This window comes from Chiloscyllium plagiosum, chromosome 5 (genome assembly GCF_004010195.1).
Source record: "Chiloscyllium plagiosum isolate BGI_BamShark_2017 chromosome 5, ASM401019v2, whole genome shotgun sequence".
Classification (NCBI taxonomy): domain Eukaryota; kingdom Metazoa; phylum Chordata; class Chondrichthyes; order Orectolobiformes; family Hemiscylliidae; genus Chiloscyllium; species Chiloscyllium plagiosum.
The window spans coordinates 78,924,015-78,944,172 of NC_057714.1; the positions used below are offsets into that span (position 1 = coordinate 78,924,015).

The 20,158-nt window shown below is 41.3% G+C and overlaps 1 protein-coding gene across 4 annotated transcripts in view; it reads right to left on the reverse strand.

Annotated features, from left to right (window-relative positions):
* Positions 1-12,538: 12,538 nt before the first annotated feature.
* The window catches only part of LOC122550031 (phosphatidylinositol 5-phosphate 4-kinase type-2 alpha), a 257,190-nt gene continuing 249,570 nt past the window's right edge, over positions 12,539-20,158 (reverse strand). For all 4 annotated transcript variants that reach the window (XM_043690447.1, XM_043690449.1, XM_043690448.1 and 1 more), the window contains exons 9-10: positions 15,258-15,361; positions 12,539-14,680 (exon numbers count right to left, since the gene is read on the reverse strand). In XM_043690447.1, coding sequence (XP_043546382.1) covers positions 14,600-14,680; positions 15,258-15,361 — 185 coding nt within the window. In that variant the 3' untranslated portion in view covers positions 12,539-14,599. The remainder of the gene's footprint in view (positions 14,681-15,257; positions 15,362-20,158) is intronic.

The following is a 20,158-nucleotide window of genomic DNA, read 5'->3' on the forward strand; positions in this document are numbered from 1 at the left end:
GAAATGAAAAGAGAGATGTTGAGGAAGGGAGTGGTCGGAGATGGACCAGGTGGAAGTGAGGGCAGGGTGGAAATTGGAAGTGAGATCGATAAATTTTTCCAATTCCGGATGTGAGAGGGAAGCAGCATTGATGATATCGTTGATATACCTGAGAAAGAGTTGGTGGGGGGTAGGATTGGAACAAGGAAGGCAATAACTGGGGCCCATGTGGGTACCTATGGCCACCCCTCTGACCTGAAGAAAATGAGAGGAGTTAAAAGAGAAGTTGTTGAGGGTGAAGATGAGCTCAGCCAAATGGAGGAAGGTGGTGGTGGATGGGGATATTCAGGCCTTTGTTCCAGTAAGAAGTAGAGAGCTCTGAGACCATCCTGGTGGGGGGGTTGGTCATGTAAAGGGACTGACCATCCTTGGTAAACAGGAGGTGGATGGAGTCTGTGAACTGGAAATTCTAAAATTGGCATAGACCGCATAAGTGGGCAGGGACTGGATCAGGGCAGAAAAGACTGAGTTGAGATAGGAAAGCTGAAAGAAAGACACCTCATTTTCTGCTCGGGTACCCTGCAGCCCCCTGGACTCAATATCAACTTCAATAATTTAGGACTTGAGCTCTCCCATGTCCTTATCCTTACCCCCACACACCAGGCCTTGTTAACACATAATCAGCTATTAAACACAATCCATTGTTAGCAACTAACAGTCTCCATTAACAGCTATTCATCCTTCTAGCCAGATTGTTAGCCTTGCTTTGTCTAACTGTTCTCATTCCCCTTTGAGCTCTATCCCCACCTATTGTTTACCCCTTAGTACCCCCTCCCCCATCCTATCTTCTGCATACAAACTGACATTTTCCTCCCTAACATCAGTTTTGAGGGAAGGTCACTTGGCCCGAAGCATTAATTCTGATTTCTCTCCACAGACGTGGCCAGGCCTGCTGAGCTTTTCCAGCAATTTCTGTTTTTGTTTCTAATTTACAGCAAACCCAGATTTTTTTTTGGTTTTTACTTAGTAAATACATGTTGAGACACAAGATCATTTTATTCATGAGATCTTTGTAAACTTCAACTAATATTTTTCAGCTGGATGTTCCATCATTTTAGCATGGACATTTTTCAGTTTTTTGATTTATTTCAGTAAACCTTTAATGTTGACCAGTACTACAATCAATTTTTAATTTTGTTTGGAATTTACTTCATAGTTGAAGGAGACTCTTACAGTTAACCAACTTTTGCCATACTCTCTAATGCACAGTGAACACCTATATACTTTTGTTTTTGTCCTCTGCTTCTGTCAAACTTACTGAATATTATTTTTATTTCCATGACCTCCTCAGGGGGGACTGGTTTAAGACAGTTAATAATAATTCATCCATATTGTAGTTTTGAAAAATAGCTGTCCATGTTCAGGTTCACAATTTTGTTGATAAAACTGACCATCTTAATAATATAGCAGGCAAAGGAGGTACTTTCTCTGGCTGGACTGAGTAAAAATTGCTTTCTTGTTTGTCCTGATTACAACTGAAGGAGGATTTATGGCCATTTGTCTATATGCTCATCGTTATTTTATGAAATTGACTCAGTAAACAAACATACAAAACTACTTTGTTACATGCATAGTCAGCTTTTAATGTTTTACTTAATCTCCCTGCTCACCCAGAGAAGTATAGATTGCAGGTCAATAACAGAAAGCTGCTTCATTTGTCATAAAGGCAGAGGTGGGAAGGCTTGAATTGGGCAGGAGCCAAGGATTAGCAGTGGAAATGTTTGTCTGCCAATTAAAGGGTTAGTTCACTTTCACTGCTACAACAACAGTGACCTTTGGAAAACTATCCATGGGTGGATTTCAGCTAATGCAGGAATTTTTACATTGCTTTGTTGACATGGCAAACAAGAGCTGAATTATGTATTGACTCAAGTCTTGTCTGTTACAATGAAACAGATAGAATGAAGACAGCCTTCCGGACTTGATATTGGGTTCAACCATTTTAGGGCTGGAGAATTTTTCCTCATGCTTTCCCCCAACCACACACACACACACACACACACACGGTGTTGCACCATATTGGCTACTACCACACATAAGCCCTGAAGAAGGGCTTATGCCCGAAAGGTCGATTCTCCTGTTCCCTGGATGCTGCCTGACCTGCTGCGCTTTTCCAGCAACAAATTTTCAGATTTCCTGAAAAAGGGCTTATGCCCGAAACGTCGATTCTCCTGTTCCCTGGATGCTGCCTGACCTGCTGCGCTTTTCCAGCAACACATTTTCAGCTACTACCACACATAACCCATTGTCAGTCACTTATTGGCCCCATTAGCAGCTAATCATTCCCCATGGATTGAACTTTAACCATTCCTTTAGGAGAAAGTGAGGACAATGTTGGAGATCAGAGTCAAGAGTGTGATGCTGGCAAAGCACAGCAGATCAGGCAGCATCCGAGGAGCAGGAGAATTGACGTTTCGGGCATAAGCCCGTCATTAGGAATGATGGAGCGCTTATGTCCAAAATATTGATTCTCCTGCTCCTCAGATGTTGCCTGACCTGCTGTGCTTTTCCAGCACCACATTGTCGACTTTAACCGTCCCTTTGTCTGTCTAACTGTTTTTCTTTATCTTTGAGCACTATCTCTATCTATTGTTTACTTCTCCTCCCTCCACCTTATCTTCTATATGAAAAAAATATTACTTACCGAGTTAACATTAGTACTGAAGAAAACATTTACAAGAATATTGCCAGGGTTGGAAAATTTGAACTATAGGGAGAGGTTGAATAGGCTAGGGCTATTTTCCCTGGAGCGTTGGAGGTTGAGGGGTGACCTTATCATAAGAGGTAAGGATAGGGTAAATAGACAAGGTTTTTTCCCTGAGGAGGGGTAGTCCGGAACTAAAGGGCATAGGTTTAGGGTCAGAGAGGAAAAATTTAAAAGGGACCTAAGGGGCAACTTTTTGAAGCAGAGGGTGGTGCATGTATGGAATGAGCTGCCAGAGGAAATGGTGAAGGCTGGTACAATTACAACATTTAAAAGGGTTTAGAGGGATATGGGCTAGATGCTGGCAAATTGGACTAGACTAGGTTAGGATATCTGGTTGGCATGGACAAGTTGGACCAAAGGGTCTGTTTCTGTTCTGTACATCTTAATTACTCTATGAAGAAGGGTCAATGAATCTGAAACGTTAACTCTGATTTCTCTCTACAGATGCTGCTAGACCTGCTGAGATTTTCCAGCAATTTCTGTTTTTGCTTAGGAAGAAGACATTGTCAGGAGAGTGAATTAACATTATTGGAAGCACAAATATTAAATATAGGGTCTTTAACTCAACTGGACAATTCCATTCAGTGAATAGACATTACCTAATCATTGATTTTGATAATGTCATCAGGACCCGTTGGGACGCTGGAACCATAAACATTGGAGCAGAAGGGCACTACTTGTCACTGGCCACTTGGGCTTTTTTTTCCCTGGTGGAGGAATATGAATAAAGATTTCTGCACTCAATGTTTCTTCACTGTGTCCTGCACCTACATGCACATGACATGGTTATAAATGATAGTTTATAAAAAATTACAGCATGGAAGGTGGCCTTTTGGACTGACATGCCTGTCTTTGACAGTTGACATGGAGCCTTCCAGTTTCCGGTTCTCAGCCTATAGTCCTGTCAATTTTATGGAACTTCCAGTGCATATCAAAGCACTTCTTCAGTACTTTCATTTTAATTTATAAAACTTTTTTTCACCACACTGCATAGAGATAGATAATGGCAACAGTTTTGCACTGACAGTGCTCCTGTTTTCATTCTTTCATAGGATGTAAGTCTTGCTTGCAAGGCTATTACAGAAATCCGCCCCCCACCACCTCCGTACCCTCAGCAGATACATCCCAAGATCTACCGTGGAAGTCCGAAACTGTAGAGAGGTGCAAACCCATTCATTTAAATGGGAAACATACCTTCCCAGCAGCCTCCTGGACTCTGGTTCTGGAACGTTCCCTTTTGTACGTTTGGGCCCTGGTAAACTGCAGGTAATGGTAACCGGACCCGCGGGTACGGGGGTCACCCTGTACTTGTTGCCGATTCCTTGAGAACATGGTGATGAGCTACCTTTTTTGAACTGCTGCTCTCTGTGAGGCAGGTACAGACATGGTGCTGTTGGGAAGGGAGCTCCAGAATTTTGACCCAGTAACAGTGAAAGAACAATGAACAACTTTCAAATCAAGATGGTTTATAGCTTGGAGGGGAACCTGCAGGTGGTAATTGCATTTCAATGCACATCTACTGCCCTTGTCCTTCTAGCTGGTAAAGGTCTCAGGTTTGAAGATGCTGTAGAAGGTGAATTCATGTGTTGCTGCAGTACAACTAGTATACACCCTGTTATATGAGATGCATAGATAGGTTTGATAGTCAGAATCTTTTTCCCAGAGTTGAAATGTCTAAAACTAGGGGGCATGCATTTAAGGTGAGACATGGAAAGTTCAAAGGAGATGTGAGGGGCAAATTTTTTTTTACACAGAGTGGTAAGAGTCTGAAATGCACTGCCAGGGATGGTGGTTGAGACAAGAAAAACTGCAGATGCTGGAATCCAAAATAGACAGACAGGAGGTTGGAAGAATACAACAAGCTAGGCAGCATCAGGAGGGGGAGAAGTCCACGTTTTGGGTTTAACCCTTCTTCAGGACTGGGGGTGGGTATAGTGGAAGCTGCAGATAAAGGCATTGGCGGGGGCAGGATGGTGAAGTGGGACTAGCTGAAAACTGGTAGAGGGTATGACCTGGTTGGTCAATGGGAGGGATGAATCCGCTTGGTGGGGGGGAGCAGTGGAAAGGATAGGGAAAGGCTGGGAAGGGAGTTGAGGGATGGGGAAGGAGGTTATTTGCAATTCGAGAACTCAATGCTGAGTCCTCTGGACTGTTGGCTGCCCAGGCAGAAGATGAGGTGCTGTTCCTCCAATTTGTGCTGTGATTTGTTTTGGCAATGGAGGAGGCCAAGGATGGGAGTGGTGCTGGAAAAACACAGCAGTTCAGGCAGCATCCGAGAAGCAGGAAAATCGACATTTTTGGCATAAGCCTGATGAAGGGCTTTTGCTTGAAACGTTGATTTTCCTGCTCCTTGAACGCTGCCTGAACTGCTGTGCTTTTCCAGCACCACTCTAATCTAGAATCTGGTTTCCAGCATCTGCAGTCCTTGTTTTTACCTAGGAGGCCAAGGATGGTCATGTCAGATAGGGAGTGGTTGGGGGAATTGAACTGGGCAGTGACTGGGAGGTCTGGTTGGCCTCTGTGAACATGCCCGAGATGTGCGGTGAACCGTCCCTACGTTTACATTCGGTCTTCCGAATGGCATTAAACCAGGTTGAAAGAGAGGCAGGTGAACCTCTGTCTCATCTGGAAGGACTTTTTTGGTCCCTGGATTGAAGTGACGAGGGTGGTGTACTGGCAGGTTTTGCATTTTTTCTAGTTGCAGGGAAAGGTACCTGGGGATTCGGGGGCAGAGGGGGTGGAGAGGGGAAGATGATCTTGGTGGTGAGGTCTAGTAGGAGTTGGCAGTAGTGTTGCAGGATGATGGGTTGGATGTGGAGACTGGTGCAGTGGTAGGTGAGGACCAGGGGGAGCCTGTCTTTAATGCGTTGGGAGGGGGAGGTGTTAGAGCAGTGGAACGGGGAATGGAGGTAGTGTGGCGGAGGGCTGTCTGGATGACGGGGGGTTTCCAGGTAGTTATAGAATTCTGTAGGTTTGTAACAAACGTCTGTCTGGAGACTGTTGGTGACCTCCTCCCACCCAGTATCCTGCAAGAACTCCATCCCATTCTCCCAATTCCTCCGCCTCTGCCGCATCTGCTCAGACGAAGAGACATTCTACTCGCGAGCATCCCAGATGTCCACCTATTTCAAACAACGTTCTTTTCCTTCCCCCATCATCCAGACAGCCCTCCGCCACACCCTCTCCAATTCCCATTCCACTGCTCTAAACCCTTCCCTTTATGCAATAAAAACAGAGGTCCCCAGTCCCCACCTACAGCCCACCAGTCTCTGTATCCGGCGCATCATCTTGACACTTCCGCCAATGCTAACTAGACCCCACCACCAAGAACATCTTCCTCTCCCCACCCCTCTCTGCCTTCTGCAAGGACTGTTCCCTTTGACAATACATGGCTTGCGCCACTCTTCCCCCCCTAACCCCCCCAACCTCCCGGTACTTCCCCCAGAAACCGGAAAAGATTCAAAATCTGGCAGTACACCACTCCCCTCACCTCTATCCTGGGCCCCAAACAGTCCTTCCAGGTGAGACAGAGGTTCACCTGCCTCTCCTGCATCCTAGTTTATTGCATAGGGTGTTCCTGATTGGGGAGACCGAATGTAAGCTTAGTGAACGGTTCGCCAAGCATCTCAGCTGGGCCTGCAGAGGCAACTGAACCTCCCAGTCACAGCCCATTTCAATTCTCCTTCCCAACATGACCATACTTGGCCACCTCCATTACCACAACAAACCACACCGCAAATTGGAGGAACACCTTATCTTCTGCCTGGGAAGCCTACAGCCTGGAAGACTCAATATTGAGTTTTCCAATTACAAATAACATTCCTCCCCATCCCTCAACTCCCTTCCCAGTCCCTCCACCTCAGTGCCACTGCTCCCTGCCACCAACCGGATTCATTCCTCCCAACCAGGTCATGCCCTCTACCTGGCTTCACCTATCCCCACTTCCCCATCCTGCCTCTGCCTCCCCCTTTATCTGCAGCTCCACCCCCATTGTCAATGGTATCTCCAAAGAATGTTGATAATGGGAGATGCACTGGCATACATACATAGAGATAGACAATGGTCTAATGTTATTATTGCTAGACTATAAATCCAGAGACCTAAGTGAGATTGGTTTGAATCTCACTGTGGCAGATGGTAGAATTTGAATTCAAAAATAATCTGGAAATAACAGTCTAATGATTGTCAGGGAAAACCCACCTGGTCCACTAATGTCCTTTAATAAAGTAAATCTGCCATCCTTACCTGGTCTGGTCTACATGTGACTTCAGACCCATAGCGATGTGGTTGTTCCTTAAATGCCCTCTGGTCCTGCCAGTGATGCCCACAGCCTGTGAATTAATAAAAAAAAAGTAATGCCATTGAATGTCAAGGGTAAGTTGTTAGATTATCTAACCAATGGTTAGACCATCTCTTTGAGATAGTCATTGCCTGGCACAAACATTATATTGCAATGTTCTGGGTTGGAAAGTATGTCATGGCAACTTGCATGTAGAAAGGGGGAAGGTTTTCAAGGCAAGGTGAAGGGTAATAATTCACAGGTGAGAAGGCATAAGAGAGAAGCAAGTTGCAAATATATATTTTGTGACAATTTGGAGAGATTTGAAAACTAGGCCCGAAATCTAATAATTTTCTGGTGAAATATGAGTTGCATTTGGTTTTGGAGTTTTTTTTTCCCCTGAGACCCAGTGAAATTTCTCGCCATACCTTACCAAACTCACCCCATTAACTACCTATCACACCATGGCATGCCTGTCAACCAGTTCCATCCTTATCCGCTATTGCTGGAACAACTCATTACTAATTGGATGACCCCTCAAAGATGTGGAAGGCAATTTGGGAGAGATAGTGGAATAGTAACGATACCACTGGACTAAAAATCGAGAGGCCCAGAGAAAGCTCTGGGGCTATGGGTTCAATCGTCTGGCAAATTCTATTAACAAGTCCAGAGATATATTGGTGAGGCCAAACACACGCTGGGTAACTGCTTTGCCAGCTCCTCCACTCTATCCGTAGGAATGATCCTGAACCCGACTGCTCGCTACTTCATCAAATGTCCTTGTTCTCGTGTTAAAATCTCTGTCCTGGGCTTGCTGTAATGTCCCAATGAAGCACAGTGCAAGCTTGATGAACAACACCTCATTTTCTATTTAGAAATTTCACAGCCTCAGGCTCTCAATATTAAATTCAATCATTTTGAAACTGATTGCCTTATGTCTGGTATCCAGTTTTTCTTTCCCTTCCACCAAAGCCTTTTCTTGTTTACTTTGCACTTTCACACCTAAATTTACGTAAATTTTAAATCTTTTTCTTCACATTAACAGCCCCTTTGTCTTCTGCATCTGTCAAAAGTATAAAAGAAATGATTTTCCAACATTGTTCAGTTCTGAAGAATAGTTGTACTACACTCGAGACATAAAATGCTGTTTCTCTGCCCACAGATTCTGCCAGACCTGTTGAGTTCCTCTAGCAATTTCTGTTTTCATTTTGAATTTCCAGCATCAGCAGTATTTTATTTTTCTTTGAGGAAATCTGTTATCCTGATCATGTGACTCTAGACACAGAGAAATGGGGTTGCCTTTAAACTAATATCTGCAATGTTTTGAAAGCAAATCATTTCAAGGACAATTAGAAATGGGCAAAACATTTGGCCTTGTCAGTGATGTTCACATCCTTTGGAAATAAAATTAATTCCACCTTAATATCCATCCCACCAAATTTGTATCCAATTATTCTTAAAATTTCCATGGCATTTTACCTCTCAAAATCTATATGGAAGTCCCTTCCATAAATTGATCATTGCAACTAGCATAAGGCTGGGTGGGAGACTGAACTGTGACGATGATGCAGAGATATTTCAATGTGATTTGGTTCAGTTGAGTGAGTGGGCAAATTAAGTATATTGCAGATAAATGTGAGGTTATCCACTTTAGTAGCAAAAAACTGAAAAGCAGATTATTATTTGAATGGCAATTGATTGGGAAATGGGGAAGTGCACTCGGAAGTCATTGTACACAGTTGTTGAACGTAAGCATGATTGGTGCAGCAGGCAGTATGTTGGTCTTCATTTGAGTACAGGGATATTTTGTTGCAATTGTAGAGCACCTTGATGAGGCCATACTTGGGAGTATTGCGTGCAGATTTGTTCTCTTTATCTGAGGATATTGTGGCTATGGAGGGAGTGCAATGAAGGTTAATCAGATTGATTCCTATGATGGCATGGCTGACATACGAACAGAAACTGGATCGGTTAGGACTATATTACTTAAGGGGGATAAAATGGTTTTTATGTCAAAATGAGATATCCTTAGGATGACGATAGCGATAGACTTCTAGAGGGCATAGGTTAGTGTACTGGGTGGACAAACAAATTACATTTTATATAGAGAAATGTGAAATGATACATTTTGGTATGTAGGAAAATCACATAACCATTGAATTTTACAATATGAAGGAGGCCATTCAACCCATCATATGTTAGTATCAGCTCCCAAAAGAGTTCCCAGGTGGTTCCCTTGTCCAGCCCTATTTCTGTAGCTCTCTAAATTAATCACCTTCAAGTATATAACCACCTTCAAATATATAACCAGCTCTCTTTTGAAACCTTCAATGGAATCTGCCTTCACCATTCTCCCAGGAAGCACATTCTAAAACCTAAAAGATACTGTTCGAAATGGCTGCAGCAGCAGGAAGTTGTGAGGATGATGCTCATTGGAGGGTCGGTGCAGACTGAATCAGCAGAATGGCCTCTTTCTGCATTAAAGGGATTCTATGTTAGTCTCTGGCTCTCATTTAGAGAACTATATATCCCCCTGACTATACTGTCCCTTACTACATATTATGCCTATTTGCTCCATCTCCATACACGACATCCTGGATCCCAGTGCCAGGGTTAGTTTGCTCATCCATTCTTTGGCCCCTGCTTTCACCTCAAATCTGTGGCAATGGTTGAGGTCTCACCATTCCTCCTTTCTTCTTGGTCCTCTTACTTGACTCACTTGCAGTCACATCCAGCCACAGCCAGTGCATCACAAAATGGTAACATGCAGGTAATTCAGTAAGGAGTGCTTGCTGCCAGGCTTTTGAGAGACCACACTTGTTCAGGATCATACACCAATTGTTTAGTTTTGTACTGAATGATGCAAGGATTAAATCGTTTCCCACAGTATCTGTAGCAATGTGATAGGACCTGTTCCATGCTGTGGAACAGGCATTACAATGCTTCTAGTACAAGTTAGTGGAAATAATATTAAAAGACTAAGCAACATATGCTGATAGATATAACTGTCAAATTTATCCAGGGTTGAACAAGTCAAATTTCACAGCAATGCTATTTTATTCATGAAATGCAATATATGTCTTTACAATGCAGTATGAACTGTCATATACTATATGTATCTAAATTAAAGGGAATGATTTTATTTCCGTTTCTGGCAATTTTCTTTTCCAAGTTACATTTGTCAAGTCACATAGCAGTAAACTGCAGCAATAACGACACAAGTCACTGACAGCCAGGACACTACCTGACTTGCTTTTTTTTAAAAAAAGATTTCTTACAATTTAACTAGAATTTAAAAAAAACAAGCTTCTTTCCAACATGCAACCATAACAGTTACTGAATAAACATTAGCATGGGAAACAGATATACTCTGAGGTAAATTAAATAAAACTCATTGATCTCAGATGGGTATATTGTTGGAAATGTACATTTCTAATAAAAATATTGTTCTAGAATTTATAAACATTATATCATAAGTATTACCTTCTACCAAAATGACAAACTTTACTTTGCATTTATTGTAAAGACCTGAAACTTAAATAGGACTTTTTGACATTTGCTGTAGTAGAGAGGGCACACCTCATTGAAACGTACTTCTTGCCTCCACACATTCTTCCTGCAGGCAATGTGCATCCTCATTACGTTTCTCTTTTATGTTTCTGACCAGCCAAAAATGAAAGGTTTTGTGTTTAAAGTATAAGGAGCTTAAATATCTAATTGCTGACACCTCCAAATATATGACAAGTGACTATAGTAATAACAACTTTGGAGTCATTCGTATAGCACTATTTGCCTACTGTATTCTAAATCTGTCACCAAGACATCATCTTCAAGAATTAGAAGCAGGAGTAGACAGTTCAGTCCTTTGAGCCTGCTCTCCCATTTGATACAATCGTGGCTGATCTCATCTCTCTCATCTCTACTTTTCTGCCTGCTCCCCATTCCCTTTTAATCCATTAATGTAAAACATTTGTCTATCTACTCATAAAATGTATTCAGGGTACCAGCATCTAGCACACTCTAGGGTAGTGAATTCCACAGATTTATGATCCTTTGAGTGGAGTAATTCCTCATCTGTTTTAAATCTGCCACTTCTGTATCATAAAAGTATGACCTCTCATTCTAGACTGTCCACAAGGGAAAATATCTGCTCTGTCTACTTTGTTAATCCCTTTAGCAATTTTATATACTTCAATTAGATTTCCTGTCATTCTCCTAAACTCTAGCAGCCATAGGCCTGAACTGCTCGTAAGATCAGCCTTTTATTTTTGGAATTAATCTCTAAGTTGATAAGACCTGATCTAGTGAACCTTCCCTGAACTACTTGCAGTGCAATTACATCCTTCAAGTAAGGGGACCAAACCTGAACACAGTACTCCAGATGTGCTCTCACCAATGCCTTCCTCCATTCCAAGGGGAATTGCAGCCAATGATATTTTGGTTACTGCTTTCTCCTGAAGGATAACTCCAAAATGTGGTGGCATCTAAGCTAAGTGTGCAACTGGGAATTGGGATTTATTCTTTCACAATGGAAATATACATAGACCAACTGGGGGTCAGTTGGCTGAATGGCTGGTTTGTGATGCAGGGTGATGCCAACAGTGTGGGTTCAATTACCATACTGGCTGAAAATACTGTGAAGGTTCCATTGTCTTGACCTCAGCCCTTGCCTGCGGCATGCAGACCCTCAATTTTAACCATCAGCAGTTATCTCTCTCTCTTGAGACAGCAACCCTGTGTGCCTCTGGGACTGTGGCTACTTTACTTATACACAGACCATTTGTAAAAACAAAATGTTCTTCCAATATTAAAATTAAATTGACAATGTTCCCTTTAATTGAATGAAAAAATGGGGATTAACTTGAACAGGTTCATTATGTGATTTTACATCAGTCCAGGGAGCCTCCAGAAACAAAGGGCTGATAACTCCCTTAGTGGTAAGTCCGCTGATTGCCAAGGGACATGGAAGTGTAAACAAACCAATAATTATTTGCTGATAAAGCAAAAGGAATTTGATTTTCCGCAAACTATAGAGAGCATTGGCACGTTCTTCATTATTCTTTTTCTTGATGACAGCTTATCTAAGGGGTCTGGACAAAGATTATTTAAATAAAAGAATACACTGGAAATACTCAGCAGATGATAGCAACAGCATATTTGAAAGGTCCTAGTCCTAAAACATCAACTTAGCTACTCTCCACAGATGCTACTTTAACATGCGTATTTCCAGGATCTGTTTCTTTTTATTTCAGATTCCTGCTTTTCTGATTACAAAGACTGTCCCATGGTCAGAGTGATATCTAAGCTAAAGAAAGATATCTAAACCACCTTTACCACCATTCCTTATTAACATATTAAGTGGTATTCAATTACTGAAAGGTGATTATGCAACAGTTGGTTAAGAACTGAACAGACTCAAGGCATCTGTTCTTATTTTCCCAAAATGGTATGTTAGAAAGGCAACAACTACTCTCACAACTAGTATGAAAATAACACCATCAATACAAGAAGCATTTTGAGACAAAAGAGAGCTTTATTTCATAAAGCAAAGCTCAGGTATGGAGTGTGTAGAATGTAGCACTAGTACATGTTTTATGAAGTTGCATCACTTAAACAAAAAAAAATATTTACATAATGACCTATTAGAGACAAAACATTGTGCATTTATATTTTAAGCTGCCAGAAGCATCTAAAATACACAGATGAGCCACAGAGGGGGATTTTTGCCCAAATATATTGTTTGCACATGTACCTCTTTTTTTCCCCAAATGGGCTTTGTTTTTTCTGGTCCTATTACCAATGGAAAGTACAGCATCTTACAGAAAATTTGAAATGAACATGACCGGCACAGTGATTATGGATTTTTTTTAAATACATAAAATATATAACTGTACATTTACATAACAGCGTTAACATCACTTTACCAAGAGTAACAAAACCATGTTAAATTATTACATAGTCACACTGATGATATTGCCTTTGGCCACTGAAGATGCTGACACTAGAATTCTAGTATAATCTAGGTAATTGCTACCTATGTGAAGCATTTAAAAAAAATTGCAGTCCAAACAGCATTGACACATTTTTAATAGGAAAAGGCATTCTGGCACTCCTTTGCCTGCTTAAGTTCCCAGATGTCTGGGGAGGACACAGCAATGAAATTTGTATAGACGTAACAGCAATTTCAATGATACACCTAGGAAAAGGCACACCTGTTGCACAGTGTAATCTTTAAACATATTAAGCATATTTTATTTAACAGGACATAATCTGCATAATTAGATAGTGGAAATAGTACAGAAAAGATTAATTCATGCTTAAAATAACAAATATGATTATAGATTCAAGCAACCATTTATTACATATTTACATAATACCTAAAAATAATGTTGCAGAAACTAAAAAGGCAACCGTGATTTCTGAAATATTGCTGTTGTGTTAAGATAGTCTTAATCTCTTCCTCAATGTGAAAAGTATGCTAAATAGGTGTCAGATCTGCTCTAACATGGTGGAGAAAGACGTCTATAAGGACATTTTATTTGAAAACTAATCCATATAAAAAAAACCTGCTCACATGTAACACTTTCAGACATTTCTCTTGTAAACACTATTAACATGAATTGAAAATTCTTTTACATTGAGATGAAATAATGAAATCAAACTGCACAAATATTGATCAATAGTCTGAAGTGTTACAAATTCAATTTTTCTTCCCATACGCTATTCAAATCCTGCAACAATGGGATCTGTTGTGCAAATGGAGACTTCAATTACCTTAACAATTTACTCAATTTTTTTCAAATAAAAGCTAGAAATGCATTAAAATGTGGTCTAAAACAATGATAAATAATCATTAGTCAGATTCTGACACTTAATGGGCATCTTTTCTGTACTGTGACACCTTAGTTAATTTATCAGAGCTTTGAGACACTCAATTACTGTGAACAAATGTGACCAAAATTTGTGATTTCTTAATTTGATCTCCTCCTTGAAGGAATATTAACTTTTAAACTCAATTAGTACAAGCTACCTAAAGTGGTGATTGAGACTAACTCAACACAACAGGACTTTGGAAGTTGTATTTTGTTAAGACTCCCTTTGAAGAAACAATAAACCGTGAAGCTATCTTGAGGAGTGCCAGTGTGCACAATGGAAGTGGAACATTAGCAAGATAAACAAATACTGCTCTGCATCTTTCAGTTCAAGTGATAAACTGATCCACAGTTTATAATTTGAAACCTGTAATTGCTGTATGTCAATTAACATGCAGTTTCTTCCCATACTGAAAGTACCTCCCCCCATAAAGTTCCATCACAGCGAGTTTTGGAGTGTTGCTAAAGCAGTGCACTCCGATTTGATATCCTTCCCACAAAATAAAGTTCTTAATTGTGAGTACTGTGCTGGCAGTTTCAGGAAGCAGTTAAAGCTATTTTCCATCAGTCATCTTATTCAGAAGATGTAAAAGGGAATGCTTTCAGCAAGACAAACACTGCAGATGCCACTTCATTTAGCCCATTTCATTTTCATATTTTTTATCATCCCTCCCATTCTCTGCATGTGTTATCCATGTTAAGCTATGTCAAAATACTGGTGATAAATTCCACAAAGCGTTTCGAGTACTGTTCCGGGTTGACGGTGGAGATTTCGGCACCAGACTACAAAACACAAAAATTGCAGTTATCACTATTTTCTATTTGAAATGTCTTATAAGTAGGATTTCAACAAACAATTTTCCATGGGAATCTGTACAATGTTTTAAAAAATACTTTTCTAAAAAACTGATTTCCTTGTGAAGTCTGAAAGAAAGAGTCCAAGAAAAGCTTAGTTCTGCACTATTAACACAACCAGCTCTCATTTGCAAAACCCAACACGCCTACTCTTAGATGTGTTGATGGAAAATGAGACAGTGCCGCATAAATTCAGTATGGTACTGAATAAATTATATGCTTTAGCACTGAGATTATATGCTGAGATTACATCCAGATGACATGCTTTAGTACTGAGTGGTGCACCCAATTTTAAGTCTTAAGAGGTAAAGATGTTGCCCACTGAGACATGTTAATGTGCAAATCTACTAGATAACTAGCGCAATCTCTTAGAACTACTTTTGCTAGATAACTAAAGTCAACATGGAGCTGTGTACCCACGAAACATTATTAACTAGAAAAGCATGTTTTGTTTTATTTCTCAGGTGTCAAAATAGTTTTTGCTAGAAAAGTATAAATTACTTACACCATGTTTAACTGTTTTGGCAGCATGTGCAGCTTTCTTCTTTGCATCATAATGTGTTAGAATGTCAATAATTCCCAGAAAGTAAATCTCCTTCCTCAGGGAGTCTACAAAAGATATACACAATTTATGAGTAGTGTTACTAAAAATGCATGAATAGATGAATAGCTGAACCAAAAAGGTAATGATCTACTTGAGCCACAAGCTAATTGGCAGAGGGTTAAAAAGATTAAAGAGGTAAATGCATTGCTCCAAGATTCGATTGGGAGAATTTAGCACCAGTACTGGGGAAGGAGGGAGCTGTTCTGATAGGATGAGCTCAATGTGAATCATGCTGAGACTAGTCAGTGAGGGGAAGGGTGGTTGGTTCAGTTACACAGAAAATTATAGAAAACTTAAAGGGGAGAAGGGCTCAGGAGAGGTTAATAAAGTTTCCAGAATACATATTGGACAGAGAGCATGGAAAAGGTCAGAAATCTAACTTCAGGCACAGCAGATAAGGGGTCAACTATGAGAAGGTGGACACCCAATACAGGACTGAGGGTATTGTACATAAATGCATGCAGTATATGAAACAAGGTAAATAGCTTGTAACAGATTTAAATTGGCGGATACAATGTTGTGTGCATCACACAATCATGGCTGAAAGAGGACCATGGTTGGGAACTACATATCCAAGGAAAAGTATCCTACTGAAAGGACAGCCAGGTGGCAGAGAGGGCAGGATTGTCTTGCAAGTAAGAAATGAAACTAAATCGATAGCAAGAAGTGGTCAAGGGTCAGAAGGCATTGAATCTGTGCGGTAGAGTTGACAAATCGCGAAGGGAAAAATGACCCTGAAGGGAGTTGTGCACAACCCTCCTAGCAATGGTCAGGATGTAGACATAAACCAGGAGATAGGAAAGGCATGTAAGAAGGCACTGTTACAGTAATCATGGGGGAGTTCAATATGCAGGTGGACGGGGGATATCATATTGTTAGTGGATCCCAAGTTTTAGGGTGAGAGGGGAAAGATTGAAAAGGGATCTAAGGGACAACTTCTTCCACACACACTGTGGTGCGTGTATGGGATGATCTGCCAGAGGAAGTGGTGGAGGACAGTGCAATTACAACATTTAAAAGGCATCTGGATGGGTATATGAATAGGAAGGGTTGAGAGGAATATGAGCAAAGTGCTGGCAAATGGGACTAGATTAATTTAGGACACCTAGTCAGCATGGACAAGTTGGACCGAAGGATCTCTTTTGTTCTGTAAATGTCTATGACTTGAAATGAAATTTGTGGAATGTCTAGAAGATGACGTTTTGGAGCAGCTGTGATACAGTCCACTGGAGAACAGGCAATTCTGTATTTGGTGATGTGTAATGAGGCAGCCTTGACTAAGGAACTAAAGGTGAAGGAATCCCTAGGGGGCAGTGACCACACATAATAGAATGAGAGGGAGAAGCTTGAAACAGATGTATTGGTATTATATGTGAATAAAAGTAACAAAAAATATATGAGGGAGGAGCTGGCCAGAGCTGTTTGGAAAGGGAGCCAAAGAGGGAAGACAATGGAGCAGCAATGGCATGAATTTCTGAGGGTAATTTGGGAGGTATAGCAGAAATTCAACCCAAGGAAGAAGGTTCATACTAAGATGAGGATGAGGCAACCATGGCAGACAAGGGAAGTCATGGACAGCAGAAAAGCAAAAGAAAAAGCACACAATGTGTGAAGATCAGTGGCAATCCAGAACATTTGAAAGCCTTTAAGAACCAGCAGAGGACAACTAAAAAGACAATAAGGGGTGAGAAGATGAAAAATGAAGGTAAGCTAGTAATATAAAAGATAATTGCAAGAGTTTTAGATATCTAAAATCAAGAGTGGACATTGGACTGCTGGAAAATGAAGCTGGAGAAGTGGTAATAAATGTTAGTGGAAGCTAGTGGAAAATCAGGCAACTGAAGAGTTACATTAGGTATACCCTGGGATTTTTCCTAACCATGTGGTAACAAGGTCACGAAGGCACAAGTTGAAGCAGGAGCAAGGAGTAGGGATAAGGAAGTTGAAGTTCAATGATCAAAGACTATGGTTGATCAAATGGTTGAGAAAAAAAATGATGAGATCTCAGATATAATGTGAGAAAGTTAAGTAATAGTAGGTGAATTTAATTTTCCAAACATTGACTGGACATCATTCATTGCTCAGACTCTTGAATATAGGTGTTGGGACGTTATGTTGAGGACACACAGGACATTAGTGAGGCCCCTTTTAGAATACTGTATCCAGTTATAGTCGCCATGTTATAGGAAGGATATTATCAAGCTGGACAGGGTTCAAAAGAGATTTACCATGATGTTGCTGGGAATAGAGGGCTCGAGTTACAAAGAGAAGCTGGATAGATTAGATTCCCTAGAGTATGGAAACAGGCCGTTTGGCTCAACAAGTCCACACCGACCCTTCGAAGAGTAACCCACCCAGACCCATTCCCGTACCCTATATTTATCTCTGACTAATGCACCTAACACTGTGGACAATTTAGCATGGCCAGTTCACCTGATCTGCACATCTTCGGATTGTGGGAGGAAATTGGAGCACCCAGAGGAAACCCTTGCAGACATGGGAAGAATGTGCAAACTTCACATAGACAGTCATGGAGATGTACAGCACGGAGGCAGACCCTTTGGTCCAATTTGTTCAGCCAACCAGATATCCCAACCCAATCTAATCTCATCTGCCAGCACTTGGCCCATATTCCTCCAAACCCTTCCTATTCATATACCCATCCAGATGCCTTTTAAATGCTGCAATTGTACTAGCCTCCACCACTTCCTCTGGCAGCTCATTGCACCACCCTCTGTGTGAAGAAAATGCCCCTTAGGCTCCTTATATCTTTCCCCTCTCACCCTAAAGCTATACCCTATGGTTCTGGACTCCTGCACCCCAGGGAAAAGACCTTGTCTATTTATCCTATCCATGCCCCTCATGATTTTATAAACCTCTATAAGGTCACACCTCAGCCTCCAACACTCCATGGAAAAGAGCCCTATCCTAATTCAACCTTTCCCTATAGCTCAAATCCTCCAACCCTCACAACATCCTTGTAAATCTTTTCTGAACCCTTTCAAGTTTAACAACATCCTTCCGATAGGACAACCAGAATTGCACGCAATATTCCAAATATGGCCTAACCAATGTTCCCTCATAAGTGTACTCCTGCTTCCTTTATACTCTTGTAAGGATTCACTCGATCTATCCTGTCTATACCTTTCACATGCTTCCTTCTTTTTCTTAACCAAACCCTCAATTTCTTTAGTCATCCAGCATTCCCTATCAGCCTTTCCTTTCACCTTAACAGGAATATACTTTTTCTGGATTCTCATTATCTCATTTCTGAACACTTCCCATTTTCCAGCCGCCCCTTTACCTGCGAACATCTGCCCCCAATCAACCATCAAAATTGGCCTTTCTCCAATTTAGAACTTCAACTTTTAGATCTGGTCTATCCTTTTCCATCATTATTTAAAATCTAATAGAATTAGGGTTTCTGGCCCCAAAGTGCTCCCCCACTGTCACCCCAGTCACCTGACCTGCCTTATTTCCCAAGTGTCGGTCAAGTTTTGCACCTTCTCTAGTAGGTACATCCACATACCGAATTAGACAATTGTCTTGTACACATTTAACAAATTCCCCTCTATCTAAACCCTTAACACTATGGCAGTCCCAGTCTATGTTTGGTAAGTTAAAATCCCCAACCATAACCACCTTATTTTTCTTACAGATAGCTGAGATCTCCTTACAAGTTTGTTTCTCAATTTCCCTCTGACTATTAGGGGGTCTATAATACAATCCCAATAAGGTGATCATCCCTTTCTTATTTCTCAGTTCCACCTAAATAACTTCCCTGGATCTATTTCCAGGAATATCCTCCCTCAGCACAGCTGTAATGCTATCACTTATCAATCCCCCTCCTCTCTTGCCTCCCTTTCTATCCTTCCTGTAGCATTTTTATCCTGGAACATTAAGCTGCCAGTCCTGTCCCTTCTTGAGCCATGTTTCTGTAATTGCTATGATATCCCAGTCCCATGTTCCCAACCATGCCCTGTTAAGCCTCTTGCATTGAAATAAATGCAGTTTAATTTATTAGTCCTACCTTGTCCCTGCCTGCCCTGACTGTTTGACTCGCTTCTGTTCTCAACTGTACCAGTCTCAGATTGATCTCTTTCCTCACTATCTCCCTGGGTTCCACCCCCCCACCTTACTAATTTAAATCCTCCTGAGCAGCTCTAGCAAATTTCCCTGCCAGTACATTAGTCCCCTCCCAATTTAGGTGCAATCCGTCCTTCTTATACAGGTCACTTCTATGCCAAAAGAGATTCCAATGATCCAAAAATATGAATCCTTCCCCCATATACCAGCTCCTCAGCCATGCATTCATCTGCTCTATCCTCCTATTCCTGCCCTCACTAGCTCGTAGCACCGGGAGTATTCCAGATATTACTACTCTCGAGGACCTCCTTTTTAAATTTCTGCCGAACTCTCTGTAATCTCACTTCAGAATCTCAACCTTTTCTCTTCCTATGTCGTTGGTTCCAATGTGGACAATGGCCTCCTGCTGGCCTCTCTCCCCCATGAGAACATTCTGCACCCTCTCTGAGACATCCTTGATCCTGGAACCTGACGTACCCCTCGTTGCATTAGAGCCAGTCTCAATAACAGAAACGTGGCTGTTTGTGCTACGTTCCCCTGAGAATCCATCACCCCCTACATTTTCCAAAACAGCATAGCTGTTTGAAATGGGTATATCCACAAAAGACTCCTGCACTAGCTGCCTACTTCTCTTACCTTTCCTGGAGTTAACTCATCTATGTGACTGTATCTGAGACTTTCCCCCCTTCCTATAACTGCCATCCATCACATACTGT